Source organism: Nothobranchius furzeri, chromosome 14 (genome assembly GCF_043380555.1).
Source record: "Nothobranchius furzeri strain GRZ-AD chromosome 14, NfurGRZ-RIMD1, whole genome shotgun sequence".
Taxonomy (NCBI): Eukaryota; Metazoa; Chordata; class Actinopteri; order Cyprinodontiformes; family Nothobranchiidae; genus Nothobranchius; species Nothobranchius furzeri.
In genome coordinates, this window is record NC_091754.1 from 44,593,373 (window position 1) to 44,612,919 (window position 19,547).

A 19,547-nucleotide genomic window follows, 5' to 3' on the forward strand; every position below is an offset into this window, starting at 1 on the left:
TTCCCCAGAAACAGCACAGCTCTGCTGCCATGAATCACCACTTTGTTTTGTAAAACATGAACTATAGATTGTTTTCCCAAATAAATGAGCAACTGTGATTCCATTGTTGACCAATTCCAGAGAGCTGCTGCCAACAATCAACGGCGTACCTCCACCAACTCCAGCCGCAAGCCCAGCCTGGCTCTCGGAGACACCCCAGATGGCTTCAGGGACCTGGGCCACTTGGAGCTGATGAGCAGGGAGCTAGACCCGACTGGCTTGGCTCAGCTGAACCGATCCATATCTACCGACTCGCTCAGCTCCATTTCCTCCATTGCCAATAACTTTGGCCATGACTTCACAGTGGGCCAGCTGGAGGTGACCCTGGAGTTTGAGCCATCACGACAGCTGCTCCACATCACACTGCACCAGGGCAAAGACCTGCTAGAGAAGGAGGAAGGAGACTTTCCTGGTTGCTTCATCAGAGTCTCGCTTGGCCTCGAGGAGCTAAATGTGGGGGTCACAAGGGTAAGGAATCCTTTATCTTCAGGGATTGTCTATAATGTTTTTGCTTGTTTGATGTTCAGAGAGGTCAGAGAAGGATTCCATCACAACAATGTTTACCCAGTCTGGCGTTTTCTCAGACAGGACCCGTGAGAGGCTGCAGGCATCAAGGCAAAACAACCAGAAATATCTTCTGACATCACGTTTTAACCCGACTTGGTACACTTGGTACACTGCAACCACATACCCGTTAATTAGAACCATCTCGAGTCAGGTTGAGCGCCGAGTTGGCGCAAGTGGAAAGGGTCCACAACTGTAGCGTCACACTTTATAGCGTAACAACTGCAGTTTAATTATGACCAATAAGATGTGATGATTCCATATAAATATGAAATATCAACATGATTGATCTTTGAATGTTTAACCAGAAGAGTTTAGGATTGTTTACTTGTTCAGGAACCATAAACACACTTCGTATTAATTCAGACAGAGTCAAGTATATAGTTAGAAGGAATTTTATTCTTTTCTAAACTGATAATTATACATGACAAGCTATGAATAATGATGTGTGATGGAGTGTATGTGTGGTGATGTAATGTGTGTTGTAGGTGGTGTGGTGTACAGTAGATGTGTATCAGAACCTTTGTATCTGAAAGAAATTGTGAATTCTGGGGGTAAAAGAATTTGTCTGCTATAAACTAGAGTTGATTATTAATAAAACAACATCAGACGTAATCTGTTGTGTCTACAAACCCTGATCGGAGACCCCCAGTCAGAACCGGAATGTCAGGAAGTCTGGTGGACCTCAAGGCACCGAAGTTCGTAGAATTACCGCAGCACGACCAGTCCGGTCTAGAGATGTCTCCCGGTCACAACAGGCAGGAAGGTTTGTTGCGTCTAAGACGGACGTGCTTTTAAGGAGCCAGATGGCTGTGTCAGCTGGCAGTGTGCCAACAGGTTTGACTGTGTGTCAAAGAGCAAGGTGTGTCAAGGAGGCTGTTTCCGAATTAGCCACTTCGGAGTTCCGCTCGAAACTGAATAACTCAGGAAGTCGCTCTAGTTTTAATAATCCACTTATGATTTCTGCGAATCAGAATTTGACATGTTTGTAGGCTTTACCAAACATCTCTCAGAAAACCACACCTTCCAGCTGTTCTTGCTCTGTGGATAAAGAATCTTTAAACTTTATGTGAGATGACCTTAACCTGAATTTGCATCTAATGAACATTGTGTATGAGTGTAAATAATGATTAACTTGTTAAATCAAACAGTACTGATCATAAGATGTAAACGGATCATTGTAAGACAATATTCATTTCAACTTCACTGAATTAGGCACAGATTATTCAAACATTTCGTATAACATCTGGTTCATTCAACCATATGATTATTTAAACATTTGAGCTGCAAATGTTCACTTTTTATTCAGAGGGAGGAATCCTGCAGTTGTGATAAGAGGAAAGGCTTGGAGACCATGGAAGAGAATGTTTGTTGACTGTCTTGTTATCTTGTGTAACAAGCACTCCAGAATCTTCTGGGTGTTAGAAGATAGAATAGAAAATCCACCTAGAAAGTGGATTTATGTCTGTAGGTGACCGGTCACTGTGTGGTCAATATATAGGTCAAAATTGACCCTTTATGAACATTACAACAACCATGGGTTATTATGGGATACATGTTTATGAGCATGAAGCTAAGGAAGCTGTAGAAGACCTCTTATGTAGTAGCAGTGCTGAAGACCACACATCCAAAGGACTTTAACGGATACTGGCTGATAGCATGCATTTGACAAAGCTCCTCAAGAGGTTGGTCCTCAATCATCTTCACCCCCTGGTGAGGTCTTCATTGGATCCACTGCGGTTCGGCATCAAGACAGTGACACCAGTGGACATCCAGGGAACAGACACTGAAATGGTGGACTTCAGAAGTACCCGAGTGTTCACCTGAACAACAATCTGGACTGGAGCCACCACACTAATGCTCCTCTCAGAAAGGGTCAGAGCAGACTCTACCTGCTGAGAAGACCGAGTTCCTTTGGAGTGTAGGGGGTGCTCCTAAAGACCATCGGCCATCTTTGCCGGTGTGATTCGTTGGGGCAGGATCTACATACCTGATCATTTGTTTTTATAAATATAATTTCTAGTTCTGTCTCTGTGGTTGACTTCTCTAACGCTGAGTCTGTTTTCTATTCCGTGTGTGTGTGTACCTGCTAACGTTAGTTTTCACACCTGAAATATTACCATAAACATTTTTGATTCTGATGTAAAATCACTGCTCTGAGAGAAGAACAAGGCTGTGTTCCTCCATCTGCTACGCCTCCTGCTCTGAGTCTGAAGCCAGAAAAGCCTTGACTGGGAACCCACAGTTTCCACATGTAGGCTAGACAACCTAACTGCTGTGGCATCCTCAAACTCAAAGGGTGTGCACCATAACCCAAAGCAGGAGCCTGGGTTGTAGGATTCATCCTAATGTACATTTTCACACAGGGACTGAGCCCCTAAACCAGAGCAGCAGATTATTTTGGTTTGACTCTGAACACCAGTGTGAAAACTGCTCGTCTTGGCTGTGTCCTAGTTGCCTGGCAACTTCAGATGGTTCAAACTAAGATAGTGACTGCAGTCGTGGCAGCAAATTCCGTCACATGGATCTAGACTGGTCACAAGCGCGCTCACTTGTTCAGACCACGGCTTCCAGCGTTTGGTTAGTGGAAGTAAAATCAGCCTAACGGCTGTTCTCTACCTGTTTCTGTGGCAGATAAACACACTTCATTCAGCATGTGTTTGTGACTCCAGGGCATTAGTGCTGGTGTTGTTTTCAGGATCACACAGGTGTGTGTGTGTGTGTGTGTGTGGGAGGGGCTTCATTCACTTCCTCTCCTGCTCTGCTGTGTATTTGCAACCATGTTTGACAGTCAGTCTCCATTATCAGAACCAGGTCTCTCTTCTTTTACGACCCTCTCAGGTGCAGACGAACGCATTCAGCGTGATCTTTGATGAGCGATTCTCTGTCCCTATGGACCCGCCAGCTCTGGATGAGTACAGCTTGCGATTTGCTGCTTTTGGTATTGATGCTGATGAAAGAAACATCAGTGCAGGGGTAGCAGAGCTCAAGCTGTCAGACCTGGATCTGATCATCAGACCCTTCAATGCCTGGCTCTACCTCCAAGATGTCAACAAGGTTTGAGTGTGTTCCTGGTTCTACAATACAGCTGCATTGTTGCTGATTGGCTGCTGGAGATGTTTCCAACAGCTGCTGTCACATTCTGTGTGTTATTGCTGCGTCCAACACACACATTTCTGTTTTCCCTGTTGGTTTGACTCTGCAGGCTGTGGATGCAGTCGGGGAGATCTTGTTGTCTCTTAGCTATTTACCAACAGCAGAGCGCCTCACTGTGGTCGTGGCCAAGTGTAAGAATCTGGTGTGGACCAACGACAAAAACACAGCAGGTCAGGAGATATTTGTGTGTTTTCTTTTTCCTGTTTATCATTATTTGTATATAAACTAAGTACAACTGACAAAATAAACAAGCACCCAGCTCCTGGTGCAATCTACTGTCATCTCCCGCCTCTATTACTGCAATGCCCTTCTAACTGCTCTTCCAGGCTGTACTGTGAGACCTCTTCAAATGGTCCAGAACGCAGCGGTGCGTCTAGTCTTCAATCAGCCTAAAAGAGCACACGTCACCCCTCTGTTCATTGAGCTCCACTGGCTACCGCTAGCAGCACGCATCAAATTCAAATTACTAACACTAGCATACAAAGTGTGAGATGGTACGGCTCCCATCTACCTGAATCCTCTTGCAAAGGCTTACGTCTCGGCCCGGCCGCTCCGGTCATCACAGGATCGTCGGCTAGCAGTGCCTACACCACGCTCAGGACAATCCAGACTCTTCTCATGCATCGTTCCACAAATGTGGAATGATCTACCAAGCACTACCAGAACAGGGGTTTCCTTTTCAATTTTCAAGAAACTCCTGAAGACCCTGCTCTTCAGAGAGCATCTTCTAAACTAGCACCTTGCCTGCACCCGTCCCCCCTCTCTACTGTCCACTCCTTGTTCCCTCCTCTCCATGACTGATGTCAATGATTGTTGTTGTTATTGTTGTTGTTAGTCTCAAGGGCAAAATGCCGCTTTGGACAAAAGCGTCTGCTAAATACATAAACATAAACATAAACAGCATTAATTATCTTGGAAGGGGAATTAAGGAAAAAGCGCTAAACACCAGTGTTTCTAGGTCCAGATGTCTTTTGTTTTCCGTGAAGTCAAATGGACTTTTTCATTTTGGGACTCTGGTAGTTTGTCCCAAAGCTGAGGCGGTAGCAGCCGGCTGTTTCTCCTTCTCTGATGTTACTGAGCGGAGAACCTCTCACACCAGTGGCGTTCTGGTGCTGAATACAGGACTGTGGGATGAGTGGAGGACCCTGGGAATAGTTGGTTTGGGACCAAGCCGTGTTATTGGCGGACAAATGTTGGGGGAACAACTTAATTGTTTTTTTTTAATTCTCCACAATATATTTATAGCTATACTATGCAGCTTGTTTTACAGATTTGCCCATTTTAGCTTTAATGGGTCGGGTTCATCTGGGTATATCATCAGTCCATCCCTTTAGCTGGCATGGATGTAGTAATCATGTGATGGAAGCCTGGATCACACCCGTGCTAACCCTAACCCCCACTCTGAGACGTATGCTGTGTCAACATTAGGACGGGTTTGAAGAGACACCCTCTACTTACATGTTGGTCTAGTAAATGACAGAACAGGCTAATAAATACAAGGCTATCAGAACATCATCTCTCAAGCCTCTCCCTTCGATCCTGGCTCAAGCCTGGGGTCACTTCCAACCAGGACATGCTCAAAACACCTCCCCCATGACGAATCTTGACCTCATGCCAGAACCAAGCCAGCTTGCTTCTCTCAACTTGGAGGAACGGGGTCAGTGACCTCTCCCAGACAGCTTTTCACCCTAGCTGCAGGCTGAGCCTGACCAACCAGCAGTGGAAACTCTTGTTCTTTTTCTTTTAGCCAAAAGCTCGTGACCGTATTTGGGAGTTGGAATATCTACCAATCAGTAAATCACGAGCTTTGCTTCATGAATTTGTGTCTGAAGCCCTACAGACGCTGCCCAGATCTACCGTTGAACTTCTCACATCATCATTCCCTCCCCCATGAACACAATCCTGAGATATTTAACCCCTTTGTTTTATGTCCCATACAACCCTCACATTCATGCTGTTCAGCCCTGTTGCACAAACACCACAGCAAATCTTATTACGAGATATTAATGTGTGTGTTTACAGGTCTCCATTAAGCATACGTCTATAACTGTTCATGTAAACCACATGAGTCAGACACAAGGCCTGCGGGCCAGATGTGGCCCGCCACATCATTTAATGTGGCCCGCGAGAGATTCAAGTGTCTTAAAATAAGTCTATGCAGCTTCAAAGTGAATATTGACTATGAACTACATTTAAAAAACAAACTGTTTCATGTTGACCCAGAGTGAATTTGAGTTCGACACCTCTGATCCTTCATGTTTGCCCCCATGACCTCATAAACCTGTAAAATGTCACATATCTGTTTTCTAAGTTCTGAAAGTACATTTGTGAGATTTGTCGTCTACAGGTCAAATTCACTTTTGTCTTACTTTTTATGTTGAACAGCAGGGGCGGCGTTAGGCCCGGCTACTTGGGCTCAAGCCCCGAATGTTTTATGAAAAGACTAGTGTGTGTTACATGTGTGTTTGTGTGTGTGTGTGTGCGCGCGCGCGTGTGTTAAGCCCCGGGTCTTCTTCAGTCCTAAATCCGCCCCTGTTGAACAGATGTTTGGGATTGTTGTGTCCTCATAAACCACTAAAAGGTCACACTTGTCTAATAAAACATGTGTGTGTGTGTGTGTGTGTGTGTGTGTGTGTGTGTGTGTGTGTGTGTGTGTGTGTGTGTGTGTGTGTGTGTGTGTGTGTGTGATCACCAGATCCATTTGTCAAAGTGTATCTCCTACAAGATGGCAAGAAGATCAGCAAGAAGAAGACTTCCACAAAAAGAGACGACACGAATCCAATCTTCAATGAAGCCATGATCTTCTCTGTCCCATCTGTTGTCCTACAGGTGAGCTTTAGGATGATTCTCCAGGCGTTTTCTAAATCAGAAAATAATGATACAAAGAGTTCAGCGTGTATTTGGAAATGATGTTTAAGTGAAACGAAACACAAAGAAAGAGGCAAAAACAGAAAGAAGCTGTTGGGATCAGCTCGTTCCTGAACATGACTACCACATTTGAGCCTCCAGTGTGTGAAAAACCTTTAGATACCTGTGAGTGTTTCTGAAAACATTCGTTGGTATTTTTATCAGCTTCTACCCAATGACTAGAAATGCTGGACAAACCCCTTGTTGCGTCCCGGTAGAGGAATCTGTGCAGTTGGGACGTAACACCCCTTGTGTTTAAAGAACTCGACCCTTGCACTTGTCGTAAAAGAGTCAAAAAGGCTTTATTACACAAGGGTTAAGGGTTAGAAAATAAAATACACACACAAAAAGAGGGGGAACTGGGTTACTCCGGAATAAACCAAAGGAGCCAGATTTAAGACAGGAGTAGGAATGTTACGGAGGTGAACTACTGTAGAAAGCTAAAGTTACCATAAACTGATTACAAGATTTATAGCAAACGTACCAAACGGCTTAACAAGATCTATAACAGACCTATCCTAATCTACAATCAAACAATCACACAATATGGAATAATATTTACACGGTCTATGAATGAATCTGAGGACGAGCTCAAAGGGAGAGTAGCAGAGACGAGCAACACCTCCCAACCACTGATCTCTGTCTCTCTTGAGTCACCAGACATGATGGGGATCAGCTGTGGTCAAGCCAAGGTCTTGAATAGCACCATCTCCTGGAGAAACCATGGCACTACCCCGAGGGCCGTGACACCCCACCCATAGCTTTCTGTGGTTCCAATTGCCGCCATCTTGGTCGTGTCACACGTCACATCACGTTCAGAAAATCCTAAAATGAGAAAAGAGGTGGAGCTGAGGGTGGAGCTGTAAGGGTAGGAGCACATGATTGACACCCATAAACTCTGGACCAGTATAGCTACAAGGCTTCCCGAAGCTACACAGACCTAAGTGCCAACAGGGGGAGCTACCTTAGCTAACCCGGAGCTAACTCGAAGCTAACTGATGTTTTCGGGCACTTTTAGCCACAAAAGTGCAGTTGAGCGACTCAACAGGGAAACTCGAAGAGCTGCAGTGTTTCTGTGGTCTCCCTAAAGCCTAACTTATACTTCTCTGTCTGCATCGGGACGGACGCACGCAGCACCGTTATCCGTCCGTTTGAGGGCTCTCCGACAGGCTCGCAAGGACGAATGGAGTCGAGCTCTCTTTTCTAAACATCGTCTGTCAAGATGGAGAATGCAAGCTTGCGATTGGTCAGGACGCCACTGTCATCTACAGCGCCGCCATTGCGCTCTCAAAATCATAAAGAGAGCCGAGGATATCTAGCGGCAGACACGGAGCAGCTTGAAGAATGCCTCGTGGGAAAACTCTTAAATATGAACGTTTTATTCCCCCGTGACTGGAAGAGTGACAAGATACACAGCAAGTGTTTTATTCATGGACGGAAATGACGGGAAACGTGGGTTTAGAGGTGGTGGGGGCATGAAGGGGTGGAGGAGGACAAATATGTGCATGTTAAACAGTCTCAAATACAAAAAACACACTATAAACACACCATCTTGGACTGGTTACATGACAGGATAACCCAGAACAGCGCTACGCCCTCTGCTGTCCTGGCGGGGAACTGCTTTGCACATTTCTCAGGAGACGTAGAAGCATGAGGACAAAATGTCTCCGTCTGTGCATGTCTCTCTCTGGTGGAGCTGACGGAGAAGTATAAATTAGGCTTTAGAAAGCTCAACCGGCAGTCATGATGACTACAGCAGTCTAAAGCAAAGCGCATTAGAAAATAGCTCTTTTAGCCCCGTTGACTTGCATTCATTTTCTTTGTTGTTGTTGTTGTTCCGGGCCAACCGGAGAGGGAGAAGACTTAGACTCCGTGTTAAACCTAAACGAAAGAGTTACAAAAAAAAATTAACCCCCTAACAGTTGACATGGATGGATGTAAACATGTTTGTTTCTGCTGTGAAGTTGGCATTTTTGGCATGGGAGTGAGGATCTGCACACTTCTGCTGCCGGCCCCTAGTGGAGGAGGGTGGAACTGCAGCCTTTTGCACTTTCTGGCTGGCGTCAGGATTGTGAGTGAGTGAGTGAGTGAGTGAGTGAGTGAGTGAGTGAGTGAGTGAGTGAGTGAGTGAGTGAGTGAGAGTTGTTGGTGCGACGGTGGCACAGGAGTTAAGTTCTCGCCCAGTAATCAAAAGGTTGCAGGTTCGATTCTCACTCAGCCTGTTGCTGCTCTTGTGTCCTTGGGTAAGACACTTAACCCCTCTTGCTTGCTGGTGGTGATCAGTAGGTGGTGCCTGTGTAGGGCAGACCTGCCCCTGTCCGTGTACCCCAGGTCAGTGTGCCTCAGCTGAGGCGACAATGTAGCTCATCACCACCAGGGTGTGAAGGTGTGTGTGAATGGGTGAATGACTGATTGTGTTGTAAAGCGCCTTGGGGGTTTCCAGGCCTCTAGAAGGCGCTAAATTAAATACAGGCCATTTATCATCACCAAGGAACTCAACTAGCAGATGCTAGCCCTTAGCATTAGGAACTCCACCACACAGCACAACTCCTCCAGGCTTTTGTTATGTGTGGAGATAAAACATCAACGTTGCAGAGCAGAGTCATTGGTAGAGTCGTGCTGCTGTTAGCCAATCAGAGGTGAGGTGTCCAAATATCAGGAAATAAGACTCCAGATCCTGTCGTATGAAGCTCAACTCTTCTCTGGCTCATTTCGAGTTCCTGAAACAGGAGCGCCAGAACCTTTTTCCCACAGTTTTATACTATGCTTACACTAGAGTAAATACTATAATATACTTACACTAGAGTGAATACTATACTATGCTTACACTAGAGTAAATACTATACTTTACTTACACTAGAGTAAATACTATAATATACTTACGCTAGAGTAAATACTATACTATACTTACACTAGAGTAAATACTATAATATACTTAAACTAGAGCAAATACTATAATATACTTACACTAGACTATACTATAATTACACTAGAGTAGATAGATACTATACTATACTTACACTAGAGTAAATACTATGCTATACTTAGACTAGAGTAAATACTATACTATACTTACATTAGAGTAAATACTATACTATACTTACACAAGAGTAAATACTATAATATACTTACTCTAGAGTAAATATTATACTGTACTTACACTAGAATAAATACTATAATATACTTACACTAGACTATACTATAATTACACTAGAGTAAATACTATACTTACACTAGAGAAAATACTATACTATACTTACACTAGAGTAAATACTATACGATACTTACACTAGAGTAAATACTATACTGTACTTAGACTAGAGTAAATACTACAATATACTTACACTAGACTATACTATAATTACACTAGAGTAAATACTATGCTTACACTAGAGTAAATACTATACTATACTTACACTAGAGTAAATACTATACTATACTTAGACTAGATTAAATACTATGATATACTTACACTAGAGTAAATACTACAATATACTTACACTAGAGTAAATACTACATTATACTTACACTAGAGTAAAAACTATAATATACCTACACTAGACTATACTATAATTACGCTAGAGTAAATACTATACTATACTTATACTAGAGTAAATACTATACTATACTTACACTACAGTAAATACTATACTATACTTACACAAGAGTAAATACTATAATATACTTACACTAGAGTAAATACTATACTGTACTTACACTAGAATAAATACTATAATATACTTACACTAGACTATACTATAATTACACTGGAGTAAATACTATACTTACATTAGAGAAAATACTATACTATACTTACACTAGATTAAATACTATACTTACACTAGAGAAAATACTATACTATACTTACACTAGAGTAAATACTGTACTGTACTTAGACTAGAGTAAATACTACAATATACTTACACTAGAGTAAATACTATAATATACTTACACTAGAGTAAATACTATAATATACTTACACTAGACTATACTATAATTACACTAGAGTAAATACTATACTTACACTAGAGAAAATACTATACTATACTTACACTAGAGTAAATACTATACAATACTTACACTAGAGTAAATACTATACTGTACTTAGACTAGAGTAAATACTACAATATACTTACACTAGAGTAAATACTATAATATACTTACACTAGAGTAAATACTATAATATACTTACACTAGACTATACTATAATTACACTAGAGTAAATACTATACTATACTTATACTAGAGTAAATACTATACTATACTTACACTAGAGTAAATACTATACTATACTTACACAAGAGTAAATACTATAATATACTTACACTAGAGTAAATACTATACAATAATTACACTAGAGTAAATACTATACTTACACTAGAGTAAATACTATAATATACTTACACTAGAGTAAATACTATAATATACTTACACTAGAGTAAATACTATAATATACTTACACTAGACTATACTATAATTACACTAGAGTAAATACTATAATATACTTACACTAGAGTAAATACTATAATATACTTATACTAGAGTAAATACTATACAATACTTACACTAGAGTAAATACTATACTTACACTAGAGTAAATACTACAATATACTTACACTAGAGTAAATACTATAATATACTTACACTAGAGTAAATACTATAATATACTTACACTAGACTATACTATAATTACACTAGAGTAAATACTATAATATACTTACACTAGACTATACTATAATTTCTCTAGAGTAAATACTATACTATATTTATACCAGAGTAAATACTATACTATACTTACACTAGAGTAAATACTATATGATACTTACACTAGAGTAAATACTATACTATACTTAGACTAGAGTAAATACCATATTATACTTACACTAGAGTAAATACTACAATATACTTACACTAGAGTAAATACTAAAATATACTTACACTAGACTATACTATAATTACACTAGAGTAAATACTATACTAATACCAGAGTAAATACTATACTATACTTATACTAGAGTAAATACTATACTGTACTTATACTAGAGTAAATACTATACTATACTTGTACCAGAGTAAATACTATATTATACTTATACTAGAGTCCACTGCAAATGTATTGACAAAATGAGTGACCGTTGTCTTCCACCGTTGTTGGTTCTGCACTGCTTTGGATAAATTGTTAGCAAGGTGTATAAAGAGTGTTTTGCTCTTTGCAGGAGCTCTCCCTGAGGGTGACGGTAGCAGAAGCCACTGACGATGGGCGAGGTGAAAACCTTGGTCATGTGATCATCGGCCCTGAGGCCAGTGGGATGGGGATCACCCATTGGAATCAGATGTTAGCCACTCTGAGGAAGCCCGTGTCCATGTGGCACCCGCTACGCAGGATCTAGTAGGGCAAAGTCTGCTCCATGTTTCAGTTTAACACTCATTTTGTGTCATGCCAACATCTGAGAGTGTTAGAATTAGAGTTCACATCATGACCAAATGTGTGACTGGTGTTTAACAGTTTATCTTCATATGTATGAGGGAGAATTCTGTAAAACCAGAGTTTAATGATCCCCTTTTACTGACTTAATTACTCATCATCATCATCCTGGGTCAGGTATTTTATACGTGAACAGGTTGAAAACTTAGTTCTTTCCTCTACAACATGAGCGTGTGAATCAGACTTTTGACTTTGGGTGAGTTCTGAAAAGCAGCTCAGCCTCAGCAGATTCTGCAGCCTCTGTGTCAACATGGTGTCTGCGGTGGTTTAGCATCGGTGTGGAAAAGCATCAGGACAGAGAAGATGTGAGCTGGTTATGGTTTGTGCCCTCCCGGGCATGCAGATGTTAGCAGGTTCAGACAGCAACCGGACATGTTCTTGATTGTTGAAGATGATTGCTCCTCATCATAGGACATTTGGCAGCAGGAAAAAAGGAGGGAAACAGTTAAAATCCAAGTTTTTAACTGTGATGAGGGCTCCTTTAATGTGAGAGAGCTCACAAGTCACCCCGCCACCACACACATACACACATGCAATCATGCGCACAGACACACACACACACACACACACACACACACACGCATGCAGTCGCACACACGCACACACAAACATGCAGTCACACGCACATGCCATCAGGCACACAAAAATACATACACACACACGCACACACAAACATGCAGTCACACACACACACACGCACGTGCCATCAGGCACACAAAAATACATACATGCAATCACACACACACACACACACCACACGTAATCACACACACATGCAATCACACACACACACACACGTAACCATGCACACACACACAAACACAAGCAATCACACACATTCACACACACATGCACTCACGCATACAAATACACACATGCAATCACGCACACACACAAACACACACGCACACACACCACACATAATTATACACACATGCAATCACACACACGTAACCATGCACACACACACAAACACATGCAATCACACATTCACACACACACATGCACTCACGCACACAAATACACACATGCAATCACGAACAGACACACACACACACACACGCACATGCAATCATGCGCACACATGCACGCACACACGTGCCATCATGTACACACACACGTAATCATGCACACAGACACACACACATGCAATCAAGAACACACGCACATGCAATCATGCACACACACACACACACACACACACACACACACACAGACACACATGCAATCATGCACACACATGCATGCACACACGTGCAAATACACACATGCATTCACGCACACACACACAAATGCAATCACGCACACACACACACACACACACACACACACACACATGCAATCATGCATACACATGCATGCACACACACATGCATGCACACACACACACATGCAATCATGCACACAGAAACACACACACACACACCTGCCTTTTGAAGGCTTTCTTGGCTGCTGGTGAGACTTTCTGATCACATGACTAAAACTTGCTGTGAAACTTTCTGAAACTCAAAGCTGCTTAAAAGCTGAAACTTCCTCCTCTGTCTAATGGTGGCTTTTCTCTCTCTTGATGGGAGGAAAACAGGTCATCTTTTTCAAAAGTAAGAACAACTTTCCAGTCATTCTACTGCAGCTTTGAGTCTAATTCCTGAACACTTTTGTGATGATAGACCAACTCACATGTAAACCAGGCCAAGAACCTTGGGCCCATCATGATGATGTGTGAGGTAAAGCCTGTACATACGTCTATTTAACACCGCCATGCCCTGTCTGATGACTTTCGTTCACAAGTATTTAGAGTACAGAGCCGAAGGTCAGGACTCTGAACCTTTCTGTTTCATTTGAGAAATCGTTTAAAGAAAGAAGGAAAACCTTTTCACTTATCTAGAAAATGTCTGGTTGTTCTTGCTTGAGCCCCCTAGGATGTGTTTATGATGTTTGAAACCAGATAATTCCTACTTGATGAAATTGGTTGTAGATTTAGAGATGAGTCCTGTTAGCTTGTGTCATGTGCTACTAGTGACAGACGGGTCGTAGAGTTTTCATATTCAGTATTGATTGTGCTTTTCTAAATATGCAGGTGATCCTATCCAGGTGAAAACATGTCATTTGTAGCAGCTGCTGCAGGGTGGCCAAATTTGTTGCAATCATTATAATAAAGGCAATGTTGTTCTATTTTTAATGCAATACTTGTTGCAAACGTGTATTTAAGGTTGTACATAGCCCACCTAAACACTATCCTCATTTCATTTTCCTGCAAAATGATTTGTTCGAATCACATTTTTCAGAATTTATCTCATAACTAACATCCAAGTCCTTTCAGAAAACTTATATATAAAGTGTGTCTGTCACTGCTATAAATAAAGACCTCTGGGAGTTTCATTCATGATGTAAAGTCTACTAACTCCTTTGTATATATGTTTGTTTTAAACTAGAGGTTCTGAGTCAGCGGAGGTTTTCCCATCAGTCACTAATTTAGCTCTTGTTGTAAAATCTGACTGGTGATGCATTGCAGCTTGAAGGCAGAACACGTGAGTCGACGACAGCAGAAGCATGCAAAGCTCTAGGGGGCTTTTTCTTTCTCTACGACATACACACTCATGCAAACGTGTTTTGTTGTAACCTGAACGTGACTCGTGTGGAAACTGAACCAACACACAACCAGCTTCATGGATCCTTTTTGGTTTTCAGGTTGCTCAACTATGGACTGCCTTTCTCACCTCACTTTGAAAATCTATCTAAAAAAATAACACGCTTGGGGTGATTTGATATAAAATGTTTCCTATTGTGCCAAATGATGAAGCAATATCTTCATTTACATTCATCATTTGCATTCAACAAAGCTGTAGCCTCCATTCGATCATGCACGAAGTTATTTGGCACTTTATGTGAATGTGATTCGAGAACACGATGTATTGTGTGAATGCTGTTTCAAATAAAAACCAGTTGAAGACTGAGCATTCTTTGGTTGAGTGGATGCTTTATTGATTAATTTAAAGTTTATTTTTCCAGGTAAAATGTTTGAGAACCACGTCTCATTTACAAACATGACCTGGCCAACAGGCTGCATAAATAAGTAAAACAAAGAAATGAAAACAAAGCACAAACATTTAGAATAAAAGAGGTAAATATAAAATGTAACGGAATGAAATGACTGTTTTCCACCTAAAGTCATGCCCCCGACACAGAACTAGTCTGCATGAGATATTGTTCAAGGTCTCATGCATTTGCTCTAAACTGCTTCCTTTCCAGCTCAAGACAAGAATGAAGACAAAGGACACTCTTTCTTTTTATTAAATCAAAGAACTCTATTTTAATAAAGCTAATCAAACAAAGTGTTAGTCAATAATAAGATGTGACCAATCTGTGAAATGAAAATATTAATTACTTTATTATAATCCTATAGAATATAATAAGTACCGTAAATCCTCTAATACAGGCCTGTATTCAATTAATGGCTGGGTCTCATATTTTGGTCGGAGTCGGCGGAGGTGAATAATGGCCGGTCTCTTATTGTGGCCGGGTGGAAGGTGGTAACAAGCAAGTACGGGGGGGGGGGGGGGGGGGGTTGTGTCATCATCTCACTTTTGATTTGCCCGTGGTAGACAGCGAGGGTAACTTTAACTGTGCGGAGACGAAGAGGAGGCGAAAATTTGATATCAAGTTCAAAGAGAACGTGCTGATTATGCTGCAGAACACTGGGGAGCAGTAGGGGTTGTATGAACTAGTCGACTTCACTATAGTGACTTTTTATGCCTGTCATCGACTAGTCGCTGTCACGTGATAATGACCGGCAAGATGCAGCCCTCGGAAAAGACAGCAGCCTGCTGTCAGCAGGTGACAAGCTCTTGCGCTCGGGGGGGCAACGCGCTGTGCCAGAGCGTCGGCACTGACACGCGATCGTTTATGTCGGTTCATTTCCTTTAATGTTTTCTGTCTTTTATTTGCGCCTGATGTGTTTCGCTGCTGTGGAGCGGGGCGCATCACCTTGTCATCCGGTGACGCACCGATCACTGATGCGGCCGGCAAGCAGCGAGCCCTCCGCTGTTTTTGCGGTCGGTAGATCTGCGTCCTGAGCACGGCCACAGTAACATTATCAAATCAGGTGTCGCCACCTCAAAAACTAATTTAACAGGCGATCGTTCATCTCGGTTCATTTCCTTTAATGTTTTCTGTCTTTTATTTGCGCCTGATGCGTTTCACTGTGGAGCGGGGCGCATCACCTTGTCATCCGGTGACGCACCGATCACTGATGCGGCCACCAAGCAGGGAGCACTCCGCTGTTTTAGCGGTCGGTAGATCTTTTAGAACTGCAGTTCAAAGGTAACTCATAAGGTGAATATATATGAACCCAGGTAGCAGTTTCTCTTTAGGATTGAGAGGAGATGCAGGAAGATAATAAACAGATACAGGACAGAAAAATAGTCAAATAAAAAAAAGTTAGTTTTTGTACCTGGTTGCAACCAACAGACCATTGAAGGTAATCAGAAGTGAGGAATAGAAAATGAAATAATTCTGGCGTGACTCTGTGACCTTACGTTTGACTGTAACTTCCACAAACAGCCTCCGATTTGCCCGAGACTGAACATCACATCACCAGTGTGGTAAAGATAGAGTATCTCCTAGTGGTGATACGTGTAATGCTGGGCTCAGAGGGGATGCTGAGTCAGGGTGAGGTGTGGACGAGGAGGCCGTTCACGGTTTCTGGTGTCGGGGTGGTTGACGTTTCTGTTCTGCCAGACATGCCCCCGGCTGCCGGCCAGGAAGGAGCGGCGCGGAGCTGGGTTTGGAGAGCGTCGGGGATGGAGCAGAGGGGGTGCGGACGGAGGGCGAGCAGCTTCACTGCGAGGGCCGAACGACGCTGCTTGCAGCTTTAATTAAAATTATTATTAACATTATTATTGTGATCTTGACGTGTCCTTCAATCTGGGACGGAACAGCAGCAGAAAAAGATGATTTCAGCAGACATAATGGCTCCTCGCTTGTTTAATCTGTGGGGCAAAGTTACAGTCGACCCAGCTGACCCAGCTGGGAAAATGTGACCTTTGTCACAAATTGGAGGACCTTCGTGACACTACAACTTTTTTATTGGGAAAGTTGCTGCACTCCGGGCCACCATGTCTAGGGCACCGGTATGTGGCCGTTCTTGTCATGATGTGGTGTCGGTGGCGGCGGACCATGTGTGGTGGAGCTGACCAGGAGGCAGGAATGCAGGCACGGATCAAAATAAAAATGGATTTAATGACAGGATACGGCAGGAAACAAGTCACAACACAACAAACAAACAATGATCCGACACTGACACAAACAAGACGGAGGTATATATACACAGGGAAACAATCAGGAACACATGGGCAGGTTAACAAGGGGCAGGTGACACCAATAAACACTAATCAGGGGCAGGAGTCAGAGGGAGGTAGGAGCAGATCGTGACAGTTCTGTTACTGCCATCAGAGGTTTGGTAGCATTTCAACAAATTAGTCTAGATGATTTGATCAAGATCGCTGGGAAGGCTAAGCCGAGAGGCTCGCCGGATGAAGTGATGCCAACGCGCCTCTTTAAAGAAGACTTTCCAGTAGTCGCCCCTTTAATATTGCACATAATTAACATGAGTCTCAGTTCTGGTATAGTCCCTGACGATTTCAAAAAGGCGGTTATTCAACCTTTGCCCAAAAAGCCTGGACTGAATGGTTCGCTGGCTGCAAACTACAGGCCGATTTCAAAACTTCCATTCCTAAGTGAGGTACTAGAGAAATGTGTTTACCACCAGCTCTTGATTTTTATGGATGAGAATGCCATTTTTGAGACTTTACAGTCTGGCTTCAGAGCTCTACACAGCACGGAGACTGCACTGGTTAGAGTGCTCAATAACATTTATCTACCTACTGATAGCGGTGATTCTGTGTTGTTACTTCTGCTGGACCTCACGGCTGCCTTTGACACGATAGATCATGAAGTGCTGCTTCACCTTCTACATCATTATGTCGGGATTTCAGGGTTAGCCCTGGAATGGTTTAGATCATACCTGACAAACAGAAAAATGTGTGTAAGGATGGGAAGTTACTCCTCAGAGTACTCTGATCTAACCTGGGGGTACCACAGGGCTCGATATTGGGACCTCTGTTGTTTTCTGTTTACATTCTGCCCTTAGGTGACGTCTGTCGTCAGCTTGGGGTTCAATTCCACCTATATGCTGACGATTGTCAGCTGTACCTGCCTCTGAACACGTCATGTGGTCTCTCTATTTCTACTCTTACTTACTGTTTGAGGGAGATCAAGACCTGGATGAGTGAAAATTTTCTGAGCCAAAATGATCACAAAACAGAGGCTATATTGTTTGCTCCAAGCATTCATTGTGACTCTTCCCTAACTGACTGTGGGTCATTTAATGGCCAGCTGACTACATCGGTGACTAATCTTGGTGTTAAACTGGATAGCGACCTTAGTTTTGATACCCACATCAATGGAGTGATCTCCACCTCCTTTTTCCACCTTCATCAGTTGGCAAAGATCAAACCATTTTTGTCAAGTCATGATCTTGAGACGGTAGTCCATGCTTTTATTACGGTGCGATTGGACTACCGCAACTCTGTTTTATTCGGTGTGAGCAAGGGCTCAATAGCCAGGTTGCAAATGGTGCAGAATGTTGCTGCCAGATTTTTAGAGGGCAGGCACAAGTATGACCACATTACTCCTGTGCTGGCTGTGCTTCATTGGCTGCCCATTGATGTAAGGATTCGTTTTAAAATACTCTTATTGGCTTTTAAAACGTTAAAAGGTTTGGCCCCTCCTTACTTGGTGCCACTGCTTCAACCGTGCACCCCTGCACGGTCACTCCGCTCGGAGAATCTCATGCTCCTCTCGGTCCCAAGAAAGCGCCTAAAGACACGTGGTGATATGGCCTTTGCTGTGGCAGGTCCTAAGCTTTGGAACGAGCTTCCTCTCAGCATAAGGGCCTCCACCTCTGCTGCGGTTTTTAATGCAAGGCTAAAAACCTAGTTTTTATGATCTGTCTTTTAACCTTTCTAACTAGTTTTTATTGTTTTACTTATAGCGATTTGTGCACTCACTGTATTTTTATCTGTATCTTGTGAAACAATGTTTTTATTTTCTGGACTTAATGTTTTATGTTTTTTACTTGATCAGTGTAGCACCTTGGTGACATCTTTTTGCCTGTAAGGCACGATTCACAAATAAAGTTGAGTTGAGAGTTGAGTTGAATGGCTCTTTTAAGCTCTACCATAGAGAAATGAAGGTTCAGGACACCAGATCCCTCCCCAACCTCTGTCAGCTGACCCAGACCCAGACCCAACACCACCCTCTTCCGGTAAGCACCGTCCTCGGCCGAGATGTTCGCCGAGCTATGAACCCTCTGAAACTGAGCTGCCAACAGATTTGC

At 42.6% G+C, this 19,547-nt stretch overlaps 1 protein-coding gene across 3 annotated transcripts in view; it reads left to right on the forward strand.

Moving 5' to 3' along the window:
• syt12 (synaptotagmin XII) overlaps positions 1–15,106 on the forward strand; it is a 36,823-nt gene extending 21,717 nt beyond the window's left edge. For all 3 annotated transcript variants that reach the window (XM_054743107.2, XM_070544137.1, XM_054743108.2), the window contains exons 4-8: positions 121–507; positions 3,445–3,660; positions 3,809–3,929; positions 6,455–6,588; positions 11,883–15,106. In XM_054743107.2, the coding sequence (XP_054599082.1) occupies positions 121–507; positions 3,445–3,660; positions 3,809–3,929; positions 6,455–6,588; positions 11,883–12,056 (1,032 nt within the window). In that variant the 3' untranslated portion in view covers positions 12,057–15,106. The remainder of the gene's footprint in view (positions 1–120; positions 508–3,444; positions 3,661–3,808; positions 3,930–6,454; positions 6,589–11,882) is intronic.
• Positions 15,107–19,547: the final 4,441 nt, after the last annotated feature.